The sequence below is a fragment of the Serinus canaria genome, chromosome 3 (genome assembly GCF_022539315.1).
Source record: "Serinus canaria isolate serCan28SL12 chromosome 3, serCan2020, whole genome shotgun sequence".
Taxonomy (NCBI): Eukaryota; Metazoa; Chordata; class Aves; order Passeriformes; family Fringillidae; genus Serinus; species Serinus canaria.
In genome coordinates, this window is record NC_066316.1 from 51,619,596 (window position 1) to 51,645,179 (window position 25,584).

Consider the following 25,584-nt stretch of genomic DNA (forward strand, 5'->3'; position numbering starts at 1 on the left):
CATCCCCTCCCTACACAACCAAACTTCATCTCTACACTCTTCACAAGTTACCTGTTGTTATTTATACTATTTATATATGTGCTTCTTTCCCTGTAGCTTGACAAGCACTACCCGACTCATCCATGCTGATCCCTTGCTTATTTCTTACTTCTGGGGATTGCTAACTAATTGCACTCTGTAGAAGGCATCCCTAAAACTATACCTACTCTGTTCCACCTAGCCCACTGTCCCTAAGGGCAGTATCCCAGGGATCCCACTGTCTATCACCTTGAAATGCTGAAATTCTGCTTTCCTAAAGTTCAGGGGTCTAACCTTACTTCTTACTTCATCCATATTCTTAAAGACAGCAAACTCCACCACTGTGGCCCAGGCTGCCTCCAATCTTGATATCCCCAGCTAGCTCACTGGCATTGGTTACCAGGAGATTCAGAAACACATCCCCTCTGGTAGGGCTATTACCTGGATCAAGAGGTTATAATGATGTTCATATCACGCCTGGGGCAACAAAGATGGTTTAGAACACTGTCAGAACACAGTCATTCCTTCACTGCGTGGAAATCTACTACAGTCCATGTGTTTTATTTGATCTGCATCTGTATGAAAATGGCAATAATGAAATGTGTGGAACACATCAGCTTTTGCCATCAGAGGAAAAGAAAGCAAACAGTGTGTGGACATAGGAGAAGCATTTAGCAGAGGCTGGCGCACAGTGAAAGCTGTAATACTTGCCATTGCTGGCATTCTCTTCTACAGGTAGATACCTCCTCTGCTGCTGACTGTTCCATTCTCCACAGCCACACAATCAGATTGAAGGAGCTGCTGTAGATTCACAAGGCCACCTAAAGCTATGCTGTGCTTTTCTGAAGTGTGGGCACTGTTAGAGAGGTTAAGTGACTCTGCTCTCAGACCGGCAACGCTGATGGGGGCTCAGCAACATTTAGTTGCAGACACTGGGATGCTTAAAAGTAAAAGTACTTAGTAATTTCAGAACTGGCAGTGGTTTTAGATCGTACTGTTTACATTGAGACCATCTACCCTTAGTTCTGAGTGCAACTCCAGACTTTCAAAACTCATAAAATTCATCCAAATTCTAGTCTGGCTTTTCTAATCTTCTCCATATATAACCTTGCAATATCCTTATAATCTTCACAAATTACCTGACCCTCCTTTGAGAGATTCTCTTTTTTTCCCCAAAATTCCAGCCCAAGTTCTGTTTAATCAGGCTGGTATTTTTCCCTGATGGCTTGTGTTTCTACAGTTGGAGGCAGCCTGGTCCTAAATATTTAACAATTCCTTTCTAAAGCACATCCAGCCTTTCTAAACTCTTTTACACTTCATAACTGACTACTGAAGGGACTCTGTCAATCAGTGTCCTAAGCAGGCCAAAGTCTGCTCTTTGGAAGCAAGGTGGAAGTTCTGCTGGCACCTCTCCTTATTTCACTCAATACTGAAACTCTAACATTTCCTGGCCCCTATGCCCAAGATAACCACTGACTACAAAATCACCCACCAGTCCTTCTGTGTTCAAAAACAACATGTCTAGCAGGACACCTTCTCTGGTAGGCTTATTTACCAGTTGTGTCAGGAAGTTGTCTTCCATACACTCCAGGAACTTCCTAGATTGTTTTCTCTTTGCTGTGTTGTGTTTCCAGAAGACATCTGGCAAGTTAAAGTCACCCATGAATACAAGGGTCAGCAATCATGAGACTTCAGCCAGCTGTTTGTAGAGCGCCTGCTGTGTCTGTTCATCCTGGTTGGGAGGAATATAACAGACTCCCACCACCATGCTGTCTATCCTGCTGACCTTTCCCCTGATCTTTGCCCACAGGCACATGCAGTTTCACCCTACCACCTCTCCTGCTTTTCCTGTGTCTTCTAAAGGGCTTATGGGTATCCATGGCAGCACTCTAGTCATGAGACTGATCCCACCATATTTCTATGATAGCAAACACATAACTTTCCTGTTGTACAATGGTTCCCACCTTCTTGCTGCTCGTTCTGTGTGCATTGGTGTAGATGCACTTCAGCTGGGCTAATAGTTTTGCCCTCATCACAAGCCTGCTACCCCTAGACTGATCTCTAGTGTCTGGTCTTACCCTTTTCCCCATCTGAGCACAGTTTAATACCTCTCAGTCAGCCCTGCTAACTCCTGAGCCATAGTTTCTGTGAGTCTGTCTTGACTGAGTTAAGAAAAATATCTTTGGGGCAGGTGTGTCATAAAAATTTGACCTGTATTGTAAGTGAAGTGGCTTTGTTGAAGATAATTACCACAACACAGTGTAATGCTAAATGAGATCTCTGGGGTTGTTGAGAATTTAACCATACTGACATTTCAGGATCCAGCAGTGTATGTAATATTTTTAGTATTGACAGGGTGAAGTGAGAAGACGCTATCAGACGTTCATTGCACTAGCTCTAGTCTACAAAAAATAAATGTCTTACCCTGATGAAGCAGTAATTACCTCTATTCTCTCACTTTTCAAAGACTAAGAAGGAATGGTAGTTTTCTCTATCGTTACAAAAATATTTTTGAAAGAAACCATCTCAAAACTCAGGAGAGGAAGATAGAAAAGAACTGATGTTCCTGAAATAAGAACATTTTTATAACAGGAAAAAAAATCAGATGGCATTTTAACAACTATTTTGGCATAGATCTCATTGTGGTATATGAAAAGCTGACATGATCCTATTTACAGATTTTCTTTGTTCCTTTGACTACAATTAGAAGAAAATACTTCATAAAATGCATTCTACTGTTATTTTAATTGTTAGCAAGCAGAGTTGTCGGAAAATAGCTTTATACATACAGCTTATATACAATGTGTACAAAAACACAATAGCAGACACTTCCAAAATGTGCACATTGGGTTAGCAACACTCCTAGTAAATCTCCAGACAGATTAACTAATTCCCCCACACCATGCTACAAGAATTTGAAAAGAGTTATATAAAATTTAGTTTACTTACTTGAAAGAGACTTTGAATATTATGTCTGGGAAATAATGAAGCAAAACCGTGCTGGATTCCTGACAACAAGGAGTTATAGTCTGCCTCTGAACACCTTCCCTTCAAAAAGGACCAGACTGTAGCTTTCCATTCTGCCAGAAAGCTGGTTCATGCTGTCCATACCACACACAACAATTTAAGACATTGGGTGGAGACAATGAATCAAACAGAAACATCAAATCTACTACAAATTAGATTATTATTTTTCAGTGGGGCACCTGTATCATCTGGTAATGTCCACATCAGAAAAATTCATTTTGGAAATAAAAACAACTATGGATTTAGAAGTTCTATGAAAAGCTATGCAGTGTAGAAAGATTGTCAAACAAAATGAGGAGCAGGGAACCCCAGTAGAAATAAACAGAAAACTTGACGACAGTCAATGATAAACACCAAGAATTTACAAAGGAAGACTTTAAGCATTAGCGCTTTGCAGGTATAAAATATTTGTGAGTGAAAAGGACTTGGGAATGATCAGAAGAGTAGAATCCAAAACTGTGTCTGGCATCCAGGAAGAACTAGTGATATAAAATTAAAAAGTACTTCTGAGAATATGTGGGCTCACACAAAACTAAGGCACAAAGAAAGAGAAGAGGCAAAATAAAGAAGAAGAAGGATGTTAGGCAGTTATGGATATGTCCTGGTTCCAGCCAGAAAAGGGTTTATTTCTGCAGTCACCAGGAGGGACATGACCAGGACCTCGATGTTACTCTATACCACCTCATGCCAAAGCAGGGGGCAAGGGAGGGATGGGTTCCTTCCATTCAAGCCAATGGTGAAGTGAGTAGTCCAGGTAGTGCCAAGCTCCCTGTGGTAAGTGATTGCATATGAATCCTTCACTTCCTGTTATTAATTTTAATAACACTCTGTTATTAATATTGTTGTTGCTACTGTTTGTTGCTTATTTCATTGCTGTTTCTAATAAATTGTTATCATCTTAACCCTTGATATGTACCTTTTGTGCCTCCAATTTCTCCTCTCCATCCCACTGCAGCTGGAGGAAGAGAGGGAAGTGTGGAGTGAGACAGCAGCACATGGTTTGGAGTGTTTCAGTGGGAACACTAAACTGGGGAATTCCATTCCTAAACTATGACAAAAAAACAACTTTCTAAACATTCCACATAGATTTACAAGTTCATGTTAGTCATCTCCTTTGTATAAAGACTTCTAAGGAGCCACTGAAGCCACAGGGCAACTGCAACCAGCTAGGGTAAGCCATATGGAGCCAGTCTAAACTGAAATTAAGAAGTTTTCTTGCTTGAATGCTGCACACAACTTTAAGTGTGTTACATCCTCCTATAGGTCTCACCAGCTAGACCATGCTGGTTGACTTTAAGAACTTCAACCTGTTACTTTCCATGTTGAGTGGTTACAACTGGGGATTTTTTTTTCCTAAATAATTAGCTAGAACACTTACAGTTTACATCAATGGAAGTTCTCATTGCTTTAAAATTTTAGGTAGGGATATAAATAGTCTTGAAAAAAGAGGAATTGTGAAAGAAATTTTGAACTTCAGGTGGTTCACAGAGTTACAAACAGAACTAAATAAGCAAAAGTGTATTATTAAGTACAAAGGGGAAAATGAATGGATACACTGCATTAGCACTTCAGCTTTTGAAATTATAAAACTGGTAACTAATTCCAAAGTTCAATCTAAATTTCTAGTGTGCTCTCTATTATTCACCTTAGAGAAGTCACTGCACAAGTACAGGATACAGTGTTGTGACAGAGAGAGACAGATCTGTGCTGGAGCAGTTCCACCCAACTGTGAAGAAAAGCATTCTTAAAATTACATGTGGCTCATGAACTGACCATAAAAAACTACTTCCACAAGGTGCCTTTGTCTGCTATTACTGCTCCTTCTAAGACACTGTGAGCACTTCTCTCTGGAGCTCACACCTGAAACTAAAGCTAACCTCTCACCTGGCTTGGGAATGTTTCTTTGTCAGATTCTAGGCCACTGTATAAGGGGGAATTCAGCCCTGACACCCCTCTTCAAACTTTTATATGATCAGCCTTGTATAAATAGCAGCAATAAGCTTCAGTCATTGTGTCTGTTTGACTACCTGTGCTGACATGTGAGCTGATTAAAAAATAAATAAATTAAAAATAAAAGTTTAATGGAATCCAAAATGCTTAACAGTCTTATTCAGCAAAGCTTGAACACACACCAGAGAGCTAAGTCATGCAAACTCTATTGAAGCAAAACATAAGCCTGGATCAATATTCAGTTAAAAATACATATTTTCATATCAGAAAATCTATACTTTTTAAAGCAATGTTTTATCAGATACACTGCTTTCCTTTATGTTAAACATATATCAGCATCTCCTTTAAAGTATAATATTATGCCAGTCAGTTTTGTTTTTTCAATAAAGCATACTCTTCACTTCTAAGAGTCAGACAGTGTGAAATAACCTCAGATTGACCAGAATTCAACAGAGCCTCTCTTCTGAGGACTGTCTAAGAACAAGAGCCAAAAGTGACTTACAAGCTGCAAAGGAAAAGTTCCGATTTGTTTCACAGTCAAAAATCACACTCATTAGATCATAATGACATTTCTTGTTTCAAGTTGTGCCCATTCAGTTGTGTCATGGTAGTTACATTGTTCCTGGTATTGCTTTTCAGGGAAGTCATTTGAATGGCAGAAGAGTTGCACAAGTAGCTGGCAGATCTCTCTTTCTGAGCTTTCTTCCTGCAGCAGAGCTGGTTGTTGAAATGTCTTCTAAAACTCTCACTGAGGAAATACAGTGCAAATGGGTTGACACAAGAGTTACAGAAGCTTAGCACTCGGGCCACTAAGGTAACAACCATATGTCCCATCGATGGATCAATCTTATTGTAATTGAAAGATCTGTACATGTATAGCACGTGGTTAGGAAACCAGCAGATAGCAAAGAAGCCAACGAAAACTAAAACAATTTTTGCCAGACGCTTCCGAGTTTCCATCTAAAAAGATGAAGAGAACCCAAATGAACAACAACAAGCAGAGCTACCCCACACAACAGACTTAAGACATGTAGCATTTTACTATATTAGCTTCAGCAATTTTCATGAGTAAGGCCAGCAAAAATGCTTCCTTCAGGGCCTGAATAACTTCTGCTATCTCATTTACTTTTTTTTCCTCTTTCTGTTAACTTTCAGTGAACTTTCTTAGCTGTTTGCTGTTACAGAAGGTTGCTCTTTCTATATGATACACACAGAAAGAGTAATTCATGACCCAAGGAAGCACTGGTTTTTAAAAGCCTGTATGCATGCACCAAAGGGTGTTATGAAACATAACCTTTTCTGATGAGATCTCAGTGCTTGGCTCGAAACTTAAGTTTTAGTTAGAGAGCTATTTAGAAATAGCTTCTGGCTTCAAAATCTAGAGGTATCATGAGATAGACATTACTAGGGTGTTAGCTACACAATGGTACTTATATCCCTTTGTTTTTCACTGAGGGCCTCAGCTTGCACCTCTCTCCTGGGGAAACCACCAAAATTGTATTACACCCTCTAAAGCATCTTAATTCCAGGGTAAGGTGAAAGGTTCCATTAATTGCAAGAACATCTCAAAATGTACCTTAATAGCAGTGCTAAGGTGTAACAGATTACATTGTACATACTGAGAGCGGCTGAAAAGATGGCACGATAAGAGCCTACACAGAGGTTCCAAACTGAGAGAGGGAGATAAACTGGCCAGGTAGAAGGCACCAAAGAGAAGCAGAAAGTTTCCCCATATTCCTTCTAAAAGATTTGTTATGTATATCAGGCATGAAAGTTTTGCAGAGGAAGGAAAGTTTACTACTCTGCTCAATTTTCTGGGGGGGGAAATCAAGTGAATTTATTCTAACATTTTTTCAAAACTTGTGAAATTAATCTTTAAATTATTTTCTTGTGTCTATCTAAACAAAAAACTGAGGAAATCAAAAAAGATGGGAAAACTCTAACATTCAAATTTGGTAGCATTTACATTCAGAAAGATTGCAAGAGCAGAGTAAAAGGTGCAGAAGTATAGTGTGAATATTACACTTGGCTTAAAGAAACATAAGCTGATAGCAATAGTCTGAATTTATTTCCTCTTGCTGGGAGACATGTAAGTCCACCAGAATTTTCTATTCTTCAGAGCCTCATAGATTAACAAAGAGAAAAAAACTAAGTAGAATGAAAAAATGTGTTCTTACTTTGAAAATACATGTGAGTTCAGAAATGTGGTATAAATTAAATATTGTTTCCATCCAAAGGGTTCAGCCAAAAGGCTCTCTATATTTCACAGGGAAATAAAATAATACATGAAGTGTTAATATGTATGCACTTTTGACAAGAAACAGACTAGAGTAGAAATGAAATGTTGCTCAAAAAAGGACGTAAAGGAATGTAGTCTTTCGAAAATAATGTCTGCATGCAAAGAGATTCCTGAAAGTATGAAAGTAGTTTTCTAAATTACTGGCAAAGAAAACAATTCAAAACTGTTTAAATTGGCATAATTATTTTTCTATCAGTACTAATGCTTTTGCAAAGCAGCTGAGGCACTTTCACTGCAAAAGCTGTTGTTTGTCCATATGTGAGTTCCTGCTAATGTTACTATCTTCTTGCTTCCTGTGCCTTACAGGGAAGATTAGCTTTGTCCAGCATTTTAAAATGGTTTGTTTCAAAGATATACAGAATCTTTACCAAGAGTTTTATAGCATATCTAATGAAAAGATATTGGAAAAGTGCAAGTTCAGTATTGTATCCAAGAAAGTAAAAAAAATCAGTTAATGCTCTATGTTCACGTTTCCAGCACTCCGTCATCTGAAAAGAATCTTAGATCCCCCAAGTGAAGTTTACCCTGCCTATGTCAGTCTTCTCATTTCCAAGCACAAATAAGAAGGGACAATTCTCAAAACATTCACATAAGATTCCTCTCCTAAAATGACTGCCTATGGGAAGCCACCATCATTAACTACAAAAACATCATTCCTCAGTAAGAATACAAGTAATGGTTACAGTAACAGCACATACAAACATATATACTAATCTCATTTGCTGTTAGGAATGTGCATTCATGGCAGTGAATTTATAATTTTCCTTGTTGATATTCTTTTACATACTGGTCTTAATATTGAACAAATGTGAAAACAAGAAAATCTTGAGATAATCCTTGGTTTATTTCATGTGGAAACTGAACTAATCTTCTGCAAAATCCAACAATTTGGATGTTATAATACCCTGACTTTCATTTGTAAGTGTATACAGCACACAAATCTTTTACCAGGATGTAAAAAGCAAATTGCTTACCTGTCTTTTGGAATGCTCACTGTGTTCCCCAGGGATGTTGTGAGCACTTTTTATTAAACTCTTTGCAATATGATAGTAGTAGATACTGATAATTACAAGAGGGACAAGGAAATACACGAGGAAAAGCAGCACAGAATGGATCTTTGGGTGCATGTCGTCTGTCATGGGGTATGGTATGCATGCTGTGAAAGTGGCATTATCTGTGTCATTGATGTGAGCCAGTTCGGAGAACACTGCTTCAGGAACTGCCAGGAGCATGGAGATTACCCAGATGGCAGTGGCTTTGAGACAAGTCCACAGCACTGCACTGGAGGTCTGGATGTCCATGGGATTTACAATTGCTTTGTACCTGAAATTGACCAAAATGCAGATACAAATTAAAAGGTATTCAAATTCAACATGCAATACACAAGCTTACTTCATATCTTTGATTAAAATAATATCATATTTTTTTCTTATTTGAAATGTCAAGGGACTTTTAAACTTTCTTTAGCTTGCATTCTCTAAATCTCCACTTTTTTTTTTTCATACATCCATCAGAGGAGGCAGAAGAAGACCTGGATACAACCTGTGGCTGGAGGTGTCCATTCTGTGCCAGTGTGATGAAAGTGAAGGATCAGCCATGGCTCTACCCTTTGCTTCTCCAAATACCGCCAGCAAACCTCCACATGTGCATCCTACCTCCATACTCCACATGTTCAGCACATGCACACTTTCCTTCCTTCTTTCCTCGGCCCCTGAAGCCCAGGGCTCTCTCCTGCTGCCACCACAACTTTCCCACTCTACCACACTGCCAGCCCCCCTCAGAGGAATATATGCATCTTGATAAAGTCAGGTATTTATGACTCCCAACAGCCTGTGCAGAAAGTATTAAACTCCTACATAAAGTAAACATTTCCACATCAATAGCTGGAAGCTGCTGGTCTACGCTGCATTTTGGAAAACTGTCTCATAATGTGTGATTGCATATAAACCTTCATGGAACTGATAATTTCATAGCCCCTGCAATGGAAATAGGAATAATTGAACAGAATGGAAATAACACTCTAGAGCAAAGTAAAACAAATTAATAGAAGTAGACTTTGGTCAGGAATTTTTTATTTCAAAAAATCATTCCAGGAGGGGATACAAAGTCAAACTTTCCACAAGAAAATGCAATTTTTATAAGGACAAATAGAAATTGAGAAAAATATTTCAAAGATACCTTAAAGCTCTACTTACATTTTTAATTTATTTAATTTTTTTAAATGTAGATAAATTATGCTCCAATGTTTTTATTAAGAACTAAATCTTAAACAAAGGTTAAAAAAACATTTCATTTTGTCGCGGCTGTGGCAATATGGAAGCGCAGGGGATTTTTCTTAACTACATTATTTTTTTTATTTCTACTTTCAATTTGATTTGGAATGGCTGTGTTTTTTTCTGAAATAGCAAAAGTTTTGAGAGATTGAAAAAATTATTCTTCTCTAATATTAAAGGAAAACTTTAACAGGATAAGGGGAGTCATACTCCAGGTACATAACTTTGTTCATCCTCAGATGTTTGTAGTCTGTGGAGAAGTACTTTCAAGGAGTGATTCATATTTTAGGCATATTAAATCACCCTCTAGGGTGCTTGGTTTTTGCCTCTGTTAGCTACACAATGAGCTTAGATTAAGGAGAACAGTAAGTTAGATGCCTCTACTTTGTGATAAAATTCCATATCCATGTATGTAGCTAGATGTACATGACTATAGATCTATAAATACATACAGGGATGAGCAAGTGTCTAAATACTTACCAAGGATTAGTTTATACCCAAATTTAACTTGATTGCTGAAGGGAATGCTGATAAAATGGAGCTATGATCCCAAACACCCCTCAGGGCAAAAAAATTTGTCTGACAGGTATTTAGTTCATAGCCCCTCAACACCTTAAGCAGATGTTTGCAACTGGTTACGCCATGAAAACATCTGGAGCAGAGCACTGCAACAGTACCCAAGGAAACTTTTCCTTCACAGAATATGTCAGTCAAAATGTGCCATGGGGCTCTCTTTCTCAGTTTTTTGATAAATCATATGATCATTAAATAATTAAAAATAATGGCTATTAATGTTCATATCCTCTCTAAATTCAGAGAGAATTTTTACTGTATTTTCACCCCTGTCATGGAGTAGAAAACAAAATTTAGCAAACTGTCTCTGTTAATTTATATTTACCATTTCTGCTAACACGCAGTGAGAAACTCCCTGGACACCAAGGTGTAAAGAAAGCCTTTATACTGCCATAGGAAGGACAGAAGTTTCTGCACAAAGCATGAATATTCCCCAGCACAAACTGTGACCTTATTATTCAATAGTTGCTTCCTATTACTGTCTGTCTTTATTTCATTACATAAAGACAGACCCTCTATTTTTGAGGCAATGTCAAGTCCTTACATCTGGTCATTTTTTAGAAGTTTGCATTCTTAGGGAAGAGCTGGTTTGGGGATTTGGGGGTAGGGGGAGGACATTGGATAAAAATAATGTTTTGTAGTACAAATTTTTTCCTCTCCTTTTCCATTTCATTGCTTCAAAATATTTTAACCACAGTCCTATGACCCAAGTAAATGACCAGGTCACAAATAGTTGTTTTAGAAACAAATTGCCCCAGTTAACGTCTAAATGGAAGAATGGTTCAGAAGTCTTTACATTAGCAGAAGATGTGACATATATTTGTACTTTGGTGTATATTGCTGTTTCAGCAAATAATATGCTTTTCCTGGAGCTGTAACTTACTCCAAGTGGAAAGGCATTGAAGCAGAGTGCCCTTTTTCACAAAACAACTGAGTTTAGCGCTAAACACATCCCTTCTTTCATTCAACTTGCTACTTTAGTGGCTCCAAGGTGGCACTCTTCCTAGGACTCAGCCCTTCACGGTACTCAGTGTCAAGAAAAATGCACTGTGTTTTACAAAAAAACCTGTCATCTTGTTTATATCTTTAAAAAGCTATGGAGTGAAAAGAAACAGGTTACAGATAAAATGAAATGTAAAATGAGTGGAATAAGAAGTGATCCCAAAGTGAAAACCCAACCTCTTCTTTTGTAAAAAAACCAGTGTAAGGCTAAAACGTACCACCAACCATTCAAATTATAAAGACCATGTTTTCCATCAATAAAAACAATGTCAGTAAATTAGACTAACAGTGCAAATTAGTCAAATTAGTAAGTAAATTCATATTTTCTTTTACTTCACTGATGAAAAAGACCAAATTATAGGTTGCCATGAAGTTCAGAAAATAATTATAAATACGCATTTGGTTTTATTAAAACCAAATACATATTCCAAATTCTGTCTTCCTATATCCTCCATCATTATCACTGCTGACAAAGGGACCCCAACTCAGCAAACTCTTCCTGCCTTTGAAGGTGTGGTTTCTGCCAGCAGATACAAGCACAAACTTGCCCACTCTCCTTCAGCAGATTGCTTTAAAATGGGAAAAAAGCACTTCACAAAAAACCCAATCTCCTCCCTTCTACACAATCCCAAAATAAATTCATGAAAAGAATATCCTCTTTCTCCAGAGGTATAACGTTGTGCTACCTTCTAAACTCCAATGTATTTTATCTACTTCTCCTAACCTTTGTTTTCAAAGACTTTCTAAAGGTATTTCTCAGCTCCAAATTAGAATGGAAAGCTCTGCTCCTGTTTCTGCTGCATCTACAATTCTGTTTCCCTCCCACACAGCTGATTTCAAAATAAGGTTTTCCTTTACTAGACCTATGCTGTCCTTCCTTTGTTTTCCTACCTCTTCTTCTAGAGTACTTTGTTGTGATGACCTTGAAAAAAACTAAAAAGAAAGCCCCAAAATAACTAGTCAATACTTAGGCAGCCACTGGAAAATAGCCTACCATTCTAACTAGATTAGCCTCATTATCTCCTTGCCCTTTTGATTCTGCATGGTCTCTTGTCCTTTTTTAAAAGCCCTTCAGGTCAAGGACTTTCTTCTTCTTGCTGTTTATATAGTGCCTACCACAAATAGAACCCTAAACTATCACCTAATTTCCTACATGAAATCACAACGAAAATAAATATAATAAAGAAGTGTTAGAAGCCAGGCAGGGAAGTTTCACATTACTTTGCTTTAATATTCATTTTAATCCTGAAGCTGGAGGGGTTGGTGTTATTTGCCTCATTATAAATAAGCTTTTCAAAGTGATGTTGCTGTGCCATTGTACTGCATTTCCTGCAAACTAGAGTAATTTATCAAAACCATTCATATGTTAATATTTTATTGTGTCCCTGCATGGTGCTTCCAAACACAAAAATTTTAACAACATAAAAGCTTGTAAATATATCCAAAAAGGAAACCTGGTTGTATAATCAGTATTTGTTAAAAATACTCATATCATGTTCTACACTAAAATGAACTTTTGGATGGGACCAAAGCTCTTTTCCTTGTTTGGGCAGTTCAATTGGCCCAACTCCAGCTGAATCATTAAGAGGACAACAATTTATCTAGCTGAAAACATTGTGGTATCATTTTATCACTGGAATTGAGATGTGCATTGCTCTACTTTATTCTTAAAAATTCTTGCAATGTAAAGTACATTTCTCTTTTTTTTCAGATAATATCAATATTTTTATTCTGTGCTTATCTCTTGAGAGCAAAGAATTGCATTTACTCAGGAATGAGCATCTCTGAGGTCTGATAGTGAATGTAATGAACAGTGTTTGAAATGCAGACTAGAAGACCATGTGCAAACACACTTAAAGTCAATGTCAATGACATGTGTTCTGTGTTTCTCAGGGGGAAAATCTTAAGATTTTCCTAAGTGGAAAAAGTTTTTCTCTCTGTAAAAATACACTCTGTTGAGCCAAAAACTATCAATAACAGTTCAGCTTGTTGATGATTTCTCCACCCTGAAAAGAATCAAACCAGAAGTTTCCCAGGATGGTGGAAGGGTTTTTTTCTGCATGAAGTGTATTACCTGTCCTGTCCAACCAGTGTTTCAGAGGAGAAATTTTCTCTTTTCTTTTCATTTTTTCTTCTCTTTCTATTTCTGCTATTTGCTATTTGCCTCACATTAGCTAACTATTCTTCTTACAAGCTCTTGCAAATCTTGCAATGCCAGCTCATTGCCTGCAATCTGGACTTCTACTTCTCTAAAGCCATTCATTGATATCTGCGCTAGTTAAAAGCACAAGTTAAAAGTACCATAATTAATTTGTTCAATTCCGCTCCTGAAAGCAATATTAGTAAGTTGTTTCACCAGCTATTATTCAGAAAAGTTCATAAATGTCAGTATTTCCAGTAAATTTATATTTAAGTTTGATAATTTCAAGTCACTGATGAACATGTTTTAACATATCTTAAGAGAGATTAATGGGTCTTCATTCGAGTTGCAGTTATAAGTTTCTACTGTGAAAAGGAGGAGAGGACAGAGGAGAACCAAATCTAATAAACATGCTACATCTATATGAGCAAACTAAACAGTGCCACAGTCTATTTTTAGGCCTGGAGGCCAAGTGCCATTGCCCAGACATCCATGACTATTTAATTAATCTCTTTAATTGCCCAGTACAAGACCACCACATCCAAACAAATTAGACAGTTTACACCTCTGTTGGTAATGGGCCCTGGGCTTGTGTTTAATCCTGAATCATGCCCAGAAATTGTTTAAAGAACACTGATTCACCCAGGTAAAAACCACATCATGGACCTTTACAAAACCAGTTTGACAAGTGTCTGAGTGCCAGTCCTCAGTCCCATGCTCTGGTACTGTTGAATATGGGTTTGTGCATTTATAGATAGATAGATTTACACAGACATATGTATGGCATAAAAAAAACCCCACACACTTTCAGGGACCTGAAAACATCATCCAGCAGCCTTACACAATGGCTGGCCCCTCCCAACCCACTGTGCCCATTCTTGACCTTGAAAATAAGCAAGCAGATGTATTTCCCCAGGAGCTGCCCAGATTGCTGTTTGCACCTACTCTGTTTGCACCTAAGCTTCATTTACAATCCTGAAACTAAGCACAGACGAGTTGAGAGGTCTGACCTCCAAGTTATGTTTAAATAATGGCTGGGGCACACAAAAGTCATCACCCTTCACAAAACTGCCATGGCAAAGGCAGCTCTGGCATGTGCCTCTCCAGGATCAAATGCGGCCATTCATGCAGCCAGGGTGTCTGGGAGCCATTGCCCAGGCCACTAGACAGAGGCTCAAAATTAACATTTCACCTGTGAGCAGAGAACTTTATTCTTAGCCTGCTGCATCACACAAATAACTGTGCATACTATTTCCCAGGGGTAAGTATGAGGAAGTTTACCATGTGTACTGTCTTGGCTTCTACCACCTTTCTATTCATCTCGTTCCAGCACTAATTTGGAATTCTGGACTTGGATTCTGCTCAGGAGGGGTGGATGGGATGAGGGGAAAGTCAGTACCTAGGCTAGATATTAGGCCTTGCAATGTGCAGCCTGGACAAGCGTAGGTACTTTCTGGCTTTGTCCCCTAGTTCTCTTTTCTCCTGTTAAAAAAGCTTAGAAAACCACAACTAGACTTGTTTAATTCTTTCAGAGTTTACAGTCTCAATCCTGAAGGGTCAAAGAACTTTGAGGAAAGAGAAATCATTTCTCCAAATGAGTTTGATTCAAATCCCACCGATACCCCAAACATGAGACAGAGTTGCATGCTTGTCTCCATATTTACTATGTGCTTACTGCATGTCTCTCAGCAAAAATATCTATGCATACTTAAATGAAAAAGATCTCATAAAATCATCACTGCTGGATCAGAAGGTCAAGAAAAATATCAACTACAGAAACTAGAGTGTCTGAAAGAAGAAATCCTAAGTGTAAAATATGCTTAGTGCCATTTTACCTTTAAAGTTTTTGTTGTTACAAAACAATTTCTCCCATTTCATTGATGAATTTGGTCATAATCCAGGCCAAACCAGACATAGTGTTGTCTAGAACATTACATGGTTAGATGATTTTTAGAAATGTTACAAACTAGGAAGAATTAAATAACCAAACCTCTAATAATATACCTAGAACAGACTTAGATTTTCCCATTTGAGAATCTAGACCCTAAATCTCTAATTTCTAAATTCAAAAAACAGCAAATTCATTTACTTGCTCCAGTATTATCATCTAAAAGTTATACTCTCTCAATTTTAAAAGCATTTCCAGTTCAATTTTATTTGCAAGTTCTGATCTTGGTCTGCCCTGAAATAAGTGTAGATGGATAATAAACAAATACACAGCACGCTAAAAAAAAGGAATATAAAATATTATGGAGGGAAAAAACTCCATAATGTCTTTATATTCATTTTTTTGGAATGTAGTAACCCTTAATGTAGTAACCCTTAAAATACATTTAATCAAACAAACTTGAGCCAAAACACAGGCATGAAACTCTTCTTAAAAAATACTATGAAAAGCAGTTTGAAAAAAATGAAACAATATTTAAAATAATCATGTGAAGGAAAAACCAAAATTATATGACATATGATGACATCATATCAGAATTACCCATTTCTCTCATGTTTATACACACACCACAATTTTATTTTGATGTATGCTTATTCAAATCTGGGAATACACAAATCTACATGCAGCAGATGCAATTATGAAAAGCTTTGGTGGACTGTTTGTCTTGTGGTTATTTTCTCTGTTACCTGAAAAGTTGTGTCAACTTAATTCCAAAATGTGCTTCTCTTCAATGGACATCAAAGTAGGTTTCCTCTTATTTCTACAAATTTAACAAACTTGTAAGAACTTACTATTTGTAATTACACTGTTAAATTACACTGACTCTCAGCAGTTTAGAAGTTGCTAGTGGAACATGTTTAGACCTAGGGATTGTGACTATATATACCTTGTTTCATTAATACAGATAAAAACCCATAAAATAATTTAGCACCAGAAATATATAGTCTGGTTCTGCAGCAGAACTCATATCATAAATACACAAGTTCTTCTGGAATTAAACAATTTAAAATGAAGATTCAGTTAAATTATCCTTTGCAAGAAGATATTGAAGAGTTCCATCACACTGCAGAGATGTATTATTTATTCTCTAATAGACTTACCATGTGAAATCTTTTCCCTAGACAAAGCATTGCTTGAGCATACTTGATCTTTGACATAATTTCTGAGGATCTGCTAAATGCTGACTTGAGAATTCCAGCATTCCAATTTGTATTAACCCATTGCAGTGTGATAGATAAGGGAATTGTGTAGCACATTATGCTGAGGGGCAAAAAATTAAATGAATGGTGATATACATGCTTGTTAAGAATTGGGCTAGATCTTCTGCTTAGCAGCTATTTTGTCTGTCACAGATAAAGGCTTTTCCTGAATAGCTCAAAGAGGAGGGATGGTTTTGAAGCTGTTTCTCTGTGTTTAGGTTGCATCCTACAAAAGGCAATCTAAACACCAGCATTTGCAATAGTTAAAACAAAGTGGCTTCTGCCAGCTCAACACAGGCACTGCATTGATCACTGACTGGGATAAACACCACAGCCATTTCTCACTTCACCAGCCTCAACCTAAGCTGTTTCTCTGTGGGTTGGAGAGTACACACAGGACAGGCACAAAGGCAGGAGTTTAAAAGATGCATGTGTCTGTATGAAGTTTGAGAAACAGTTGCCCAGTTTGGCAGGAAAATGTTATTTGCTGAGAAATCATTTTCAGCTGTGCACAGACAGCCACAAGAGGAACTTCACCAACAGCTGATTTGAATTGCCTGGCTTGGACAATATTACCCTAGAATAGCTAACTCCTTAATCTACTCCAGACATAAAATTCTTTCTGCAATCTCTAGGTCTAAACATGTTGGGGAGGGGGTGGTTCTGCTATCTCTCTTTTTTTTCTGGAATATTTTACATACTCCTTTTATCTGCTTAAGATAGATATAAATTAATTGGAAAATTATTGGGCAGGGACAGGCCTCATTGTCTCATTCGACAAAGGTTTTCTGGGAAGCTTTATTTTGAGAGTCAAGCTTGCATATATGAACTAAAAGGCAAGTTGAAAAAATGTGACAGACAAAGCTTGCCAAACCTCCCTTAAATTTCTTTTTCATTGCCTGTTATTGCAGAATTATAACCATAGTGCTATAGCCTAGAGTGAGAGAAACATCTGGATCATCATTTATTTTAATAAATGCACTCTGCTAATTCATTCCTTCCATACATTTACCTCAAGTGTTAGGGTAGCTAAAATAAATATTTATAGAATCTCATAGTTCTACTTGGTCTATATATTTTTATTTTTCCATCTACTGTATAGTGCTAAGGCATAGTTTTTCACTTATAATCATCCATTTTACCTTAGATTATTTTTTTATTTATTCTTTGATTAATCATAAGTAATTTTCAATATGTCATTTAATACTCATTAGGAGTCCTTAGTTACTGACTATCAGCTGTATGTGAAAAGTAAAAAGAAGTTTTCATTAAAGTGATATTACTAATGATAAACCCAAAGAAGGGGGTTGGCAGAAGGTAGTAGGGCAGATTTCACACTTCAGAATATTTCCAAAGTTCCCAAAGAAATGGAGATAATAGACTAGCAAACTGAGCCAAACCAGATTTTGCTATCAGATGTCATCAGAAGTCAGCACAGAGTGCAAACTTGCAAAAAAACGTTTTTGACTTTTTTTAGATACAGATTGCAGTCTTCCAAATCTAAAACAAATATAAAGAAAAAAAATAGAATGAACAAATAGTTTAGCTATGAAAATCTATAGAATACATTTTAAGCATCTCAGGCACTATATTTAGCTATTTAAGTATGAATTTAAATTTTCAAACTGTTACCTCTTAATTAAGTATTTGTCTCATCAAAGGTGTCTTTATGTCACATGACTCAGGAAGAAAGCAAATACGATGCTATTCCAGTTGTAGTAGGGTGAGTTCAGCTTTGCTGTCTCCATTAGAGTGCAGCAGAACTGCTTTAGATCTAACACATTTAAATCTTTCATTAGAAATAAAATTCAGTGTAGGAAAAGAAACAGAATTAAACTTAATCCTATTTTTACAGATCACTTAAAAAATGAGGCATAAATGACAGCTAAAGGGAAAAGGAAAGACAACGTGGGACAAATCTAAAGCTGTTTGCAGGGGCTGCTGTTTATTCTTCCAAAGGCTATTCACTGCAGATGCCTTGGCATTTTGTGGGTACCACACAATAATGCAGTAATGCCAGAGGTGCACATTGTAGCACTCAGTCTTATTCACTGCACCCAGAACTGTCCACACCAAGGTTAAAATGTCATCCAGACCTCTAACTCTAAAAAGCATCCTGGAAACTCCTTTCCATACTGCCCTGCTTAAGTTCTTACCCTACCTAGGTTCCTTCCGTGCACAAAACAGCGAGATCCCTCACCCTGAGCAAAATACAAGAATCCCTATGAGCCCAGTTTGCCTTCTGAGCTAAATGTATGGTTCATCATGGACACAAATTGGAAAAACACTTTGTGCAGCAGTAAGCAGAATCACAGGATTGTTCAAGTCAGGTTCATGCCTGGCTTCTGCCCTTTTAGCAGTGAGGAGATGCTAGCACACATTTTTTTCTTCATGTGTATCATGCTGCAGTCCCTCTGGCAAACACTTCTCACTTCTTAATTTTTATCCTCCTTATCAAAGGCCACACCAAGTCCTCACACATTCTCATCAACATCCATCAGGCCTTGCCAAAACTGCAGTCCATGGACCCCGGAGAAACAAGCTCATCAAGGCCCCATTTTTCAATTCTGTGTCCCACCACATCTTTAGGAAGTGCATCCCTGGTTATCATGCACCAGTTCTGGGCACTTTCAGGATGTGCTGAGTGCTATTGGGAGTGTTCTGTCCCACACCCCCCTTAGTTCCCTTCTTTTTTTTGGTACATTTTTGTCTTTCACCCCTCTTCCTTCTCCCCGTTTGTCATCCAGTCTAATAAGTTTTCTCTTTCTGTTGCTCACCCTCTCTTTTTTCTTTGGTTTTATAAACAAGAGAAATATTAAGATTTGTAGAGGTGGTCTGGTTTCTCCCCAATAGAGAAAACTCAGTGGCCATGAGGGGCAGGGTTGCTGTCCCTACATATCCTGTGTGGCAGTGAGAAAGGACAGCTGGCTCAGCAACACATCTCCTGTGCTGCCTTCTCCATCCCATAAGAGAGGGAGACTGCATCCTGCTCTGACACCAAAACCCTGTACCACCAGTGCCACCACTGCATCATCCCTGCTGCTACCATCCCCACCTGCACCACTGACCTCCCACCCCTCTCTGTCCCAACATGTGTGGGGTTGCAGCAGGGCACCTCTCCCCACACCTGGCAGCCAGACCTCCAGGAGCTCAGGGGTGGGAAGAACCAGCTGCTATTCCTGTGATGGGGATGGGCAACCTCAGGAAGATATGCTGCTAAATCCCATCTGCTTGGAGGGGAAGTCTGGAAAGTATTGTTAAAAATTACATATTACATTTGTAAACACACACACAGAAAAACAAATTAAAACTCAAATAACCTCAATGCAAGATAATGAAGCTTCCAAATGAAAGGGGCATGCTTGTCACGCTGAAAGCATTACCGATACTGAGGACTTCCAGGACAAAAAAAATCTGTATGAAATCAAGCAACTTTACAAAATACATACATATGCAGCTATATACTACTACTATTACTAAAGTAAAAGTAGTATTATGTAATTTCTCTTCCTTCAGTTTGTTGGCAACAATCATTCGGAGTTTGTAGCTTCTGTAGCTACTTCTGTTAAATGTATCACAAACAAGGAAGTCGTTATGCAGAATTTCCACATAAACAATAGGTATTAATTTGACTGGGGAAACCATGACAACCTCCCTCATCCTAATGTACACAAGCATGCTCCAAAGAATCCTAAGTATTCCTAAATCTGTTCTTCAGTGTAATCAATGAAGTGTAATCAACTGCATTCTATACAGTCCCATGGTTACAAGGAGCAAAAAACAGGAAGGGCTTTAATTAGCCCATATTAAAATGTACTTTGAACATTATCTGTGAAAGAAGGGACCAGTAAGAAGATATTGTGTACCAGACCAAATACTGGATTATAATGGAGCCCTCTTGGTGGCATCCCTGCTTACAAACTGCTAACATCCTACCCTAGATTCACTGATCTGGAGAAAACACTGCCCATAGCCAGGCCTCAGCTCTTCAGCACCTCTGGGTGCAGGATGCTGCCAACACTTCTGATCTGCCAGCATAACTACCCACAACTGATCTAGTAACAACATACATTAGAATCTGGCTATAGATTAGTGTCACAGAAACCCCCTCCACAAAAGTGCCTCCCCTCTAGTCCAACACAAGTGTTGCTCAAAATGTTGTACAAAGAGTAGATTTGACTCCAACCCAGACACCACTGAAAGTTCAGCCAGCTTCACTCAGCAGTCAACTGGAGACTGGCCCTAGGAGACTGGTCTCTGAAGTCAGTGGAAGATCTTCTGACCGGAAAATAGAAGTTTTTTGTTCTCAATGACCTAAAATAAAACTACAAAGGTTAAAGAAATGTTGTAAATTCTTAGTATAACCATTTCTGACATTGGCATATACCGTGGAGTCCAAAATGCTGGAGAAATGTATTTATTACAAGCTTATTTCCTTTCAGCACACAAACTGTAACAGTTTTTAGTATGTGCAATTCCAGATGCATTAAGCATCAACAGAGTCAGTATTATAAATTCTTGTCTCTTTACTCATATAAAAAGGATATAAAATTATCTGGAAAAATCAAACAATTAATCCTCCAAAGCTATATGAAAAGTAAATGAATGAATCCTTAAACATTAAACTGCTAGCATTCCCTCACGTTACATTTCTCTAGAGAAATGATCTCCACTAACTTCTTCCCTTTTCAAACAAGATGTACACCACAAGATATTAAGGAGTGGAAATAGAGCAGAAAGAGAACTGCAGGGTTTCTTTGGATCTGTAAGGACAGATTTTGGAATACTATTTAACTGAGGTAATCAGAGAGCTTTAAGTTTTGCAAGCTGTTCTTCAAAACTATAATCTGTTTTCACAAGTTACAGTCTCAATAGACAAACATGTTAGGCCCTGATTCAAACTTAGCTGAAATCAATTTCTCACTGAAGACTACCTTCAAGTGAAATCAAACAGTGGACTGAATTAGCTAAAAAAAAAAAAAAAACCAAAAAAAAAAGTCAACAGCAAATAAAGGACTAAAAGCTTTAAACATTAACATCCTAAACATTACTCTAAGTGTCATTACTCTAAGTGTGAAGATGTATTTCTAAACTCAACTCTTCACATCATGCACCAGTGTAATGCAGTGGCTCATTCAAAACCCAACATAAGAAAATGGATTAATGTCTATGGAGAAGGAATTTACATTTTCATTTTTGGCCAAAAAAATTTGCTCAGATTAAAAAAAAAAAAAAAAAAGATAATTTCATATAATTTAAATTTGCAATTACACTGGAAGATTTTGTCTTTCAGAATCTGGAGCATAGTCCTACAGCCACTCATTTGCTATAAATTCCTTAAGTACCCATTCACAGTAATTGTGAGGAAAAACTGGGGATTCAGCTTTTTGTTTTTCCTAATTCAACAAGTACTGGAGATAAAAGTATTACTTTCTAGTTTGTTTGAGGGTATTTCCTTTTTTTTTTTTTTTCTTCTTTTTTTCTAAAAATTCCAAAGATAATAAGAATAGTTTGAACAAAAGTTTAAGACTGACAACTAAAACAGAGCAATTTGGTGCCCCCGAATTCCAAGAAGCTAAGATAGTTTTGGCAGCCACCTCTGGTAACCTGCTCTTCTACTAAGGCACAAACACACATACATGCACACATGCGTACACTTTCTTAGCAGAAAGAAATAAGTTGATTAAAAATACATCTGTGCCTAACCTGGTTTGCAAGTCCACTCACTGCCTGTAGACACAACACTGTGACTTGGCAAAGGTCATATCTGCAATCTAAAACCTTACCCTAATTAATAAAATTTCAATATATAGACTGTTACAGGACCATCCCAGAGGTGCAGAAGACAGGGTTAAACTCAATTCTTGCAGCTGACACCCTGGAAGCTGGGGACCAGGCACAGCCATTCCCAGATATCCTTTAACTTCAATTAGTACCACCTTGAGAAGAAGAAGCATGGGCACCTCACAGGTTGGATGAGGGGATTGCAAACCAGGGGTGCCTTATCTAGAGAGGTGCTTTACCTTTCAGCCAGCCTTAGCCCGAGTTGCAGAGAGCTGAAGTGGCAGCCCAACTTTCCTACCTGTCAGCACTGAGGGCAGTGAGGGTGAAGACAGAGACACCAACAGAGGTCAGCTGGATGACAGGGATGAGCTTGCAGCCCACTTCTCCAAAGAGCCACTCTTCAGAGAAATACCGGGAGGCATCCACAGGCACACAGGTCACTAGCAGGAGCAGATCACCGGCAGCGAGGCTGGAGATGAAGATGTTGGGCACACTTCTCATGGCGCTGCTGGAAATGAAGATCTTCATGAGGGTGATGTTGCCCAGCAAGCCGACAGTGATGATGAGCAGGTAAAGTGAAGGGATCACGCAGCGGATGATGAACACGGCCGTGTCCCTCCCCGGGGACAGCAGGGCTGTGTCGGGCACCAGGCGGACACTCCCATTCTCCCCGAGGGGCATTGCTATGAGCTCGGGCGGGGGCTCGGGCTCCATCCTACAGCTTCGCGTGGACTGAAGGTCTCCAGTGCGAAGTACAGTGGGAGCCACAGCAAAGCTTCACCTCTCTGCAAGTCAATCAACTTTCCCCCCCTTTCTTCCTACCCCTCCTCTACCGAGTTTTCTCCCTTAAGAAATGCAGAGGAATATCCGCCGGAGCAGTGCCCGGGGAGGGAAATAAGAACTCTTGTGCGCTGCCCCTCGGCTCTTCGGTAAGCAGGAGATCCTGAGGGGATCCTGGGGACAGAGAAAGCCGTCGGGACAGCCGCCCCCTGCCCGCGTCCCCGGGAGCGCTCTCGGCGCGCCGCCGCGGCGAATGCGCGCTCCGGCCGCCGCCCCCGCGGAGCCGCCAGCGCTGTCCAGCGGCGCCGGTGCTGCCCGTGCTGCCGGTGCTGCCGGTGCTGCCTTGGCCACGCCGCCGGGGGCGAGGTGCTCTCCTCACTCACTCCGCAGCACCGGCTTATACCTGGTACGGCGAGGGGCCGCCCCGCCCCGCCCTCCTCCTGCGAGCGCCCATGCCCTCGCCCCAGCCCCTCGCCGCCGAGGTGGATCTTGCGGGGGAGGGAGAGGCGGATCCCGCAGCCGCAGCCGTCCCGCGGGGAACCAGCCCCGGAGCGCGATGGGCACGACGCGGTTAGCGGGAGGGGAGAGGGAAGCCGCTCTCCCCGCCGCTGCCCACCGCAAAGCGGCTCCCGCCAGGCTCTGCCCGGCAAACCGGAGAGCTGTCCGACACGTCGGACAGAACGCAGGATCGCCTCTGGAAAGTCGCCTTCCAGCATCTTATTCAGGTGAAACCACAGGACTTTGAAACGCAGGGTGGCAGGGAGCGAAGGGCGTGAGAATGAAGAGATTTTTTTCCTGACATCCAGCTGTGGGCTGTGCATAGATCTTACTCAAAGACATCAGCTGTGTTTAAAGTTTTAAGGTTTGATTTGTGAAGCTGCATTTCACAGTGATGTCGACTATGGAAAGGGGGACAGGTGATGTGTTTTATCCATTACTTACACTGCAAATGGTATAAGACGGTGGAGAATGAATTTTGTTTGCCTCTTTGAAGAGTAGAATTTGTCTCTAATGCTTCTTGATTTTCAGTGAGGTAATGTCTTTTACTTCCAAGTGTCTGCACATGTATAGGCTTTCCAAACATGGAAAGCCTATACATGTAATACAGGTAATGTCTTCTACTTCCAAGTGTCTCCACATGTATAGGCTCTCCATCTGTTTCCAGCAGAAGCCATGAATGTAGGTAGTCGTGTAAATATTCTCGAAGACAGGCAGACCCGTTGAACTGATGTTTCCAAGATAAAAAGTTAAGGTAGAATAACAGCATTGTACAGTAACATGCTCTGCAGACTGATTCCTTTATTGCTTTTCCTTAAAAGAGAGGATTCACAAGCTTGTACAGAAGTAGCTTGTTCATATTACTACAGCAGTTCTCTTGAAGCTATATGAGTTTATGACAGGTCTGTGGAGAATCTGACCACTGAAATATCAGAAGCAAAGCACATCACACTTGCATGGCCTGTCCATGGCATGCTGTCTAGAGTAGGAATGAAATCAGCAATTTCTTCTCAAATAAACTTTTACTAAGATTATTTTTAAAAATTAGTAATTAATGTTTCTTTAAAGTTACACTTCTCTGTATCTATTCATTGATCGTTGTGACTCTTCTCACATCCCCGAATATATAAATGTGTCAAAGTTGTGTAAATTACTGATTCATACAATGCTGAGTAATTTGTTTGAACCCAACCAGTGCTAGGCCTCAGAAAGGATCAGGCTAGATACTTCACCCTTACCACTAAGCAGTGTAGTAGTGTGATGTCATAGTTTGTCTCAGGTATTCTGTCCTTTCCTAGGTGTCAATCACTTCCCCCTCTCCCCACCCTGACCCCTGCTGGGTGCTGTCTGTCAATCCTGGCATTCCAGAGGGGCATTGAGTGATTGGTAGAGTTCAAGAGATGCCCTGCATCCCTGGGGGGCCATTGGCCCACCCAGGTGTCCCTTGCACCTGAGACCTGCCCAGCCTGTACCTGGTGGGTGGGTTCCTTACCCCTCCCCTCCCTCTCTCCCGGGGGTTAAAAGAGCCAGCGACCACGCGGTTTGGGATTCTGTTAGTAGTTGTTATGGGATTCAGAAGGCTGCCATCTGAATAAACTCTGGATCAAACTCTCTAGCAGAATCCACTCCTTTCCCTCACCATTGGCCTTAAAGCATCTGCACAGAGGTAAATCGGGGCTTGTGCATGTCTGAACTTGTCTCCAGTGCCAGCTGCAGCTACCAGCATAGCCAGAGGTGTCTCTGAGGTGAAACCACCACACTGCCACCTTTCAGTCAAGCAGCAAAGGCTAGATAAGCCCAGGCAAGCCCCATCCGGACATACACTGGAATTTATTTCAATAAAGCAGCTCATAAGAATCATCACAGAACTCCTCTGGAGGTGATTCTTGTAATCTGTCAAGTTCCTTCCACACAGTTTTGGATTCAGCTATGCTCCCTCTGAGGCAGCCTTACTGATGGTTTACATATTTATATAAATTGCTGTGACCCTCTATTTTGTTAAGCATACATGAAATTTTCTAAGGTCAACTATAGTCATGTTTCTGTTAACACTCCAAATCCCTCTTTATGGTTCTCATTGGCTGGCTCCAATA

General features: G+C 39.5%; 1 protein-coding gene across 1 annotated transcript; it reads right to left on the reverse strand.

Annotated features, from left to right (window-relative positions):
- Window positions 1-5,553: 5,553 nt before the first annotated feature.
- NMBR (neuromedin B receptor) lies at window positions 5,554-22,927 on the reverse strand. Its single transcript, XM_009095340.4, has 3 exons — window positions 22,512-22,927; window positions 8,269-8,617; window positions 5,554-5,955 (listed from the first exon to the last, which is right to left on the reverse strand). Exons 1-3 carry the CDS (start codon window positions 22,925-22,927, stop codon window positions 5,554-5,556), a joined length of 1,167 nt encoding a protein of 388 aa, XP_009093588.1.
- Between the last annotated feature and the right edge of the window lie 2,657 nt (window positions 22,928-25,584).

What these genes read in the sequence shown, in the direction of transcription:
- NMBR (XM_009095340.4), bottom strand. Translation starts at nt 22,927, where the DNA reads ATGGAGCCCGAGCCCCCGCCCGAGCTCATAGCAATGCCCCTCGGGGAG. An exon ending in ACTGCCCTCAGTGCTGACAG is followed by an intron (nt 8,618 to 22,511) that starts GTAGGAAAGTTG and finishes GGTCAATTTCAG; the next exon opens with GTACAAAGCAATTGTAAATC. An exon ending in GTGAGCATTCCAAAAGACAG is followed by an intron (nt 5,956 to 8,268) that starts GTAAGCAATTTG and finishes TCATCTTTTTAG; the next exon opens with ATGGAAACTCGGAAGCGTCT.